At 38.4% G+C, this 6,736-nt stretch overlaps 1 protein-coding gene across 1 annotated transcript; it reads right to left on the bottom strand.

Moving 5' to 3' along the window:
* Positions 1 to 940: 940 nt before the first annotated feature.
* LOC108892244 (heat shock 70 kDa protein 12A-like) lies at positions 941 to 5,379 on the bottom strand. Its single transcript, XM_018689687.2, has 4 exons — positions 4,975 to 5,379; positions 3,570 to 3,794; positions 3,312 to 3,483; positions 941 to 2,745 (listed from the first exon to the last, which is right to left on the bottom strand). The coding sequence occupies exons 1-4, from the start codon at positions 5,257 to 5,259 to the stop codon at positions 1,715 to 1,717; spliced, it is 1,713 nt and encodes a 570-aa protein (XP_018545203.1). The 5' UTR covers positions 5,260 to 5,379; the 3' UTR covers positions 941 to 1,714.
* Positions 5,380 to 6,736: the final 1,357 nt, after the last annotated feature.

Raw genomic sequence — 6,736 nt, 5'->3', positions numbered from 1 at the left:
AGGTTGCAGTAGGTCCATCAGTTTTCTGTGGCTCCAGAAAAGTCAATGTGGGATGCCGTGACCCTGAGTTGTTGTCTTCGATAGAAAGAAGAGGAAGGCCAGGCTGTACCAACCCTCCATGATGATGTCTTCAGTTGTATTCTCTCAGATATCTTATTCACTTCATTGCTTGCTTTATATGAACTTTGTCTTTGTTTGAATCAGATGTCCGAAGCCAGGAGTGCTTTGCACTGACCTGAGCTCACCAAGACCTGCACACTGCCTTGACCTCCTGGCTCCACTGTCTACAAGCGTCTCTGCAAAGTGGCTTGCCAACTTTGCACAACTCACCTGGTGATTAAACACAAACTATGGTCATTAATGAACAATGTAAACCTCAGATACAGTGTTTGTTCTGGTGAGGTCTTAAGTTCGTGCATGTCCTCACAGAATGAACAACATTTGGATCAAACCTTTTTTTCTGAATTTGGCAATCACGACCAGGAGTGAGCTCGGACGTCTTAACACTACAGAGAACAAGGTCAACATATAAGAAGGCAAGGCTTTTCTTCTTCTCCTTTTTCTGTGTGTGAAGAAGTCTGGACTGAAAGTAGAGTTATTGGTCATTTAGATCATTTGGAGAAATTGGGAAAAAAAACCCAGCTCTACAAGTGTTTATATCATGGACTTGGACTGTGTGCAGTGGTTGTGCAGTTTCCAAAACTAGACAAGGATCCCTCTGGTTTTGTGAATCAGCTGACAATGGTATACTGTTATCATCTTCCTCTAAGAAACATACAACAGTTTGATGTACTGTAGTACAAGGCTTGGATATCAAGTAAAATCATTGCTTTTTTTTCCTAAGTTGGTTGGTTTGCCCTGTTCATTTTGCCGTCATCATGCTGAACAAAACGAGAATTATAAACAACTGAAAACAGTGAGTCAGCCTATTATTAGGACCATTTATTATTATTATTATTTTTCCCTTGTCATATGTGATTTCAGGGAATTAAATTGAGAAACTGATAAAAATGTCAAACAAGATTAATTTTAATGTCAAAACATCCTCAGGGACTCGTCCCCCCTGGGACACCCTCTGTTCTGTTGTCCTGTGGAAAGTGCTTCAGGACCACCGGTCAAAAACCAACAGGCTTCTACCCTAGGGCCATTATCACACTAAATGCTGCCAAAACCTGATAATCTGCACTCAACCTCTGTGAAATACTCCAATAAATGTGCAATAAATTCTTCTCTGTGCCATACTTCTTATGTCTATGTTGTAGATATGTTATAGTGTATAGCTGTATATTTAAATTATATAATAAACAAATAAACTTTTGCTGTACAATGACAATATTCTGATTCCCCAGCCCAGACCTTAAGTTTTTACTTGCCGGTGACTTCAGACACAGCCTGTTTATTTACACTGAACCTAAACCAGAGATTTAGTCTGAACCACAGATGGGACTCTGGGTTTGACAGTCAATCGCTTTGTTCATCTTCCACACACCCCAACCACCCCCTTGTGATTCTGCTGTTGATGAATGAACATAACTCCATTCAGAAAATACGTTTCTGTTTAAAATACATTCATTTGAAAGTTGTGATGTGTCACAAAAAGATGGTAAACAATACAATACATGCATCAATGTGAGACTGAGCTGAGGTAACAGCTGGAGTTTTGATGTTTTCTTAAACATCTACAAACATTTTTTTTCTTGTTTTCTTAAACATCTTATGATTTAGCCAAGAAATCGAGCTTGATTGATACTGTTGACCTTGTTTCCATGTCAGTGGCAGTCGCTGTCATTTCTGTGAAGCCAAACTTAATTTCAAGTTTGACTTGACGATCCATGCCACGTGTTGTGTCAGGCATGTCAACGAGGAAAGAGCCAATTTTCTTCACCCCCCACTCATCCACATAGAGGGGATTTTTTCTTTGTGTGTGAAAAAAACCAAACCCCATACATTTCTGATCTTTGTCTGCTGGGGGAAAGATGTACTCTCTGGATTCATTCCAACCAACATCCTCGTCAATCTCCACTAGTTTCTTAAAAATGTCCTTACACCACACTCCATTTTTGTTTGTGTATTTCTTTTCTGCCCTGTGCTTGGACTCATCAAACCTCTCAGTGGTTTTAATCCCGTAAGTAAAAGCACTTTTCCGGGATGCCACCACCTCTGGGTTTCTGCCTAACCTCACAGCTCCTTTCACAATTGCTTCTTGAGCCCTAAAAGGACACAGAACTTTAAAGTAACCAAAATTACTGATGATGTGTTGACGCAGAATCTCACTTTCAGCATAACCTCCCACTAACAAGATGAACTCAATACTCAAGTCTTTGTTCAAGATTTCTCTGAGACTCTCTGTGATGCCATTTAGACTCTCGTCAAAGAAAGACCTCATTTTCTCTTTTGAGATTTTGACTGACCCGTGACTCCAGGATGCACCTTCCACTGTTTCAAAGAACTTTTCCATGTTTCTGTGTCTTCTCTGAGCCAATGATCCCAGGTTATATGAGCAAGTGATCTGAACATCGTCATAATTTCTTTTGAAAACTGTGAACTCATGCATCATTCCCTGAACCTCACTGGGATACTTTCTTTCATACTCATCCCAGACACCATGACAGAAGATTTCTCTGAGGAACTCTTTGAATTTCTTGTCCACAGTTTGTCCACCCAGATCATTTCCAGAGGCCTTGTGCAGCTCCTTCAGGGCTCCTCCATCCAGGACTTCATGGACAGTTATGTCAATAGTTCCACCTGCAACACAAAGGACCTGATTAAATCTGACTAATGCTGTCTTACAGGTATAGACTCTGTTACCAATGATAACTTATTACTATACTTACTGAGTAGCTCTATTTTTCCGTACTTGCATGATTACATGATTTCGACTTTTTATTCATTTACTTTCTAACATCAGTTCCTAAAACTGATGTGTAACTGTGTATAACAGCAGGCTACACACAGGATGCATACAGATGGACAGTATTCTTAGGGCAACAGAGACATTACTTGAGCACTTTGGTTCTGATTATTGTAAACACATGAGGTGGCAACTGCTATGTTTTTTGGCTTTGTTCATGACTTGGCCCAAATATTTTATAAATAGATATGATCATGTCAAAATACAGTAGGTGCCCACAAAGACAAAAAAGCTGCCAACTAAATTACTATTACTACTTTTATAATAAGTTTGTAGTCTCTGTCTTAGCAAAGGTTATGGTTTTGTTGTTTGATCCATATGTCATCAGCCCAGAATTCTCAGTGTTGGCTCTAATAAAAGATTACATATGAATGACTTTGAACAGTACCACATACAGTACCTCCACAGTCGACAACAATGTATTGTGTTCCTGGAGATCGGTCTAGTTTGTCTCCTCCATGATTTTCTGTTATGAAACCTTGAGCTGGTAGGCTCTTACACCAGACTGAAGCTGCTTCCGGTTCCAGTGCAATGACCAACTTCTTTTCTGTTTTGTCGGTCACAATACCAGCCTGGAAATAAAAAGAAAAAATGATCAGTCCTTTTTAATGAGAAATAAAATCTCGACTGCAGATTCTAATATTTTCAGTGTGGTTACCTGAGTTGCAGCTTCTTTCATGAACTGTTTAGCTGAAGGATCCCAGATCGCAGGTACAGTCAGCACCCAGGTGAAGTCAGAAGCTGAAAACTTCCTCCCTTCTGTGTTTGCTGTGATGGTTTCCAGTGCGTCATTTGTGAGGTAACGCAAAGCTTCAGTGAAAACCTTCAAGGTGTTCATTGACTTTCCATTTGCAGCTTCAATTGTCATATTCCGGTTGAGTTTCTGTTGGTGATAGAGAAAATATTAGTGAATACATGTGTGGAGCTTAAAACTTGTTATACAAAACATACATGGTTGAATAAAACTAAAACAACAGTTAAGCAACATGGAGACAGTTCTGAGTTGTCATGTGCCTGATGTGAAAAGCACAGAAGGAACATGTTATAATCTGACGCATTTATTCTTCTTACGTATAAGCGTTGGCATGCTACTGCTCCTGCAGCTTTGAGAACCTCCCAGCAAAACATACATCAAAACATGTGGTTCATATATTCTAAGAAACTATGACGGCATAAATCTGCAGCATTCCCGACAGATCGTGGCTGCCTTTCAGTTATAATCCAGTGGCCACTTATAAAATGTTGATGTTGCAGCAGTAAATAAGAGAAAATAATATGAAATTCTGTTCTAGTTTGTTTTAACGTCAGTATTTTAACTGGCCGGAGTGAGCCAGTGGAACCTGCATCCGGAATGCATCCCGGCCAGGGGACCATTTATAATGTCGAGCCCCGGACAGTCCCACTGACTGCCATGTTAAACTGAGCTCTAAAGTTCTTGTTAAAAAAGAGAGATTGCGGATGTTTTAAAACTGTGATGGAGCCTAAACTGTAAACAGTATGTACACATATAATACATCAGTGTCATTGCTGAAGCTTTGTGGAGCTCACAGTCAAGAAATTTTGTTGATAGGACTTCAAGCTATGAGGGTATTTTTCTTGGCAAGTTTTGGCTTATGAGCTGCTGTCCACCTGGGGCAGACAGCAGCTGCTTTGGGGCCCATCACCTTTGGGGGCCCCAGTCATCATAGCAACCAGTTACTCAGCAGTTGGTGATGACTCAGCAGTTTCTGGGCAGAAGCGGATTAACCTCCCTCTGATTGGCTAATGATTAGTCTCATTGAGGCCATTTGTACAGTTGACAGCTGATTTTCCTGGATACACACCAAGCAGCAGGAACATTCAACATTTCTCCTGAAATTATCTAGTTCAGTTTATTTTCCAGTTCTCTCTGTGTCTGTGTGGTGAAAAGTTAGATCATTTGAAGTTACTTTGGTCTGCAGCTAATTTATCAAGATGCAATCACAGTTATGTTATTAAGATACTTAATTGTCTTATACTTTGAACCAGACCATTTGTAATGATCTATACATGAATATTGATATGATCAGATCATTTTTACTCACTCTGTTATAGAGAGACATCTTGAAGTTTTCAAAGAAGAAGTGTTTCCTTGCTTCCTTAGCACACATTCTAACATAAGCCATTTGAGCCTCATAACCAAACTTCATAAATTCTCCATGCTCATCAAAAAGGATGCAGGTTGGAGTCTTTGGTGTCTCTTTTCCAAACTCTTTACCCCAGCACTTTAAATATGGATCAATATCTTTCCCTCTTGGTGTCAAACTGAAGGAATATCCACTGTATGTGGTGCCAAAGTCTATCGCTATGATGAATGAGTCACCCATCATAGAAACAGGTGAAACTAGTCGAGGTGAGGAAAAGAATCAAAGTGCTGAGACGCAGCAGCTGCAGTGTTTTTATTATCTCTGCAGGAGGCGGAGCTCAGTGAGGACACCTCCACCTCCACCTCCTCAGTCTGTGTCACATTAATACTGGTGTCAGACTGAGTGAACACATTCACCTCATTCCTCCCTGACAGCAGGAGAGACAGCAAAGCAAACAATATAGAGACATTTAATTCCAATCTACATTAACCCTTCTGCAGATTGAAATCTTTGTACTGGGGATATTTAATATAAAGACTTGATCAAACTGGAACAAGAATGAAATTAAAGAAGTTAAATGTTTGTGAAGTTTCTTTAGCAACTATAAGGAAGCATGAGGCACAAAGATTTGATTTATCAACATTTTGGATTCATGCATTACAGTTTGAAGTGTTTCTACAAACAAATCGACTTCATTTTGTTTTGAAACAAAAGGTCACACTTTTTATTGTTGAGTCAAACCTGCAGCACTTTGTGTTTGAAGACAGAGTTTAAGAGACTTTGTTCTCAAGTTCTTTGAGAATAAATAATGGACACCACAGATTCATACTCATAACTGTTGTAATAAGACCTAATTTAACTTTATTTGACCTAATTTAGATATAACTTTCATGTTTATCATCTATGGTAGTTTAATGTGTCTGAAAAATTCTGTTAATTTGATAAAACCTTTAATGGCTCAGTCCCATGTAAACAAAAGGAACCTGAACGTAGACACAGGTTTGTTTGTAAAAAGATCATCATGAAAAGAAAATCATGTGATGGTGTTTTTTTTTGTTTTTTTTTAACACAGTTTGATTCATTGGGCAGGGTGAGTATTTTTCTAATCTTGCTTTTAAACACAAATGGACATTACAATGTAATCTAACAATTTAGAAAAAAAAATCATCAGACTTAATCCAGATTATTCAGTGCCTTCTATGATGTAAATGTAATTTTTTTCTGTAAAAATACTTTTTCACACTGCATTTTTACAAAAAGAAGAAAAACTCATCGAGGTCATACCCTTTACAAGATGTTTTACAAGATGGAAACATTTCACAGAAAATAAACTAAAAGAGGAAAAATAAATATGTATTGTAAAATATTTCTACCACCTGAACAACAGAACACAACATGACAGCTCTAAGCAGTCATTTTATTTATTAAAGTTGTGCCAGTTAGATGTTGACTCAACTGTTAGGGGTTGTAGTTCCTGATGTTTTATTGGAGTAGATCTAAATGATACTGTAAGATCAACAACTCTATATACTTATGTCTGAATATAATTTACTCTGAATCTTTGCTCAATCCCTTATTCCTTCCATGTTATTACAAAATTTTAACATTTGTGTGTGTTTTTTTTAAAACAATATCTATGTTGTTGTTTCCTCTGAGTAACTGATGGTTAAATGTTCCCTGTGTACTACATCTCTCTCGCTCCCTCTCTTTTTCTAGGTGG

The sequence above is a fragment of the Lates calcarifer genome, unplaced genomic scaffold, assembly GCF_001640805.2.
Source record: "Lates calcarifer isolate ASB-BC8 unplaced genomic scaffold, TLL_Latcal_v3 _unitig_2135_quiver_1070, whole genome shotgun sequence".
Taxonomy (NCBI): Eukaryota; Metazoa; Chordata; class Actinopteri; family Centropomidae; genus Lates; species Lates calcarifer.
Note: the sequence above shows the minus strand (reverse complement) of the source record. Positions and strands in the feature narration are given on the sequence as shown.

Bases quoted from the DNA above. Each gene is read 5' to 3' on its own strand.
- LOC108892244 (XM_018689687.2), bottom strand. From the start codon at position 5,259: ATGATGGGTGACTCATTCATCATAGCGATAGACTTTGGCACCACATAC. The intron at 3,795-4,974 runs GTGAGTAAAAAT...TATCACCAACAG, and splicing joins AGATGTCTCTCTATAACAGA to AAACTCAACCGGAATATGAC. The intron at 2,746-3,311 runs GTACTGTATGTG...TTTGTGTTGCAG, and splicing joins CATTGTTGTCGACTGTGGAG to GTGGAACTATTGACATAACT.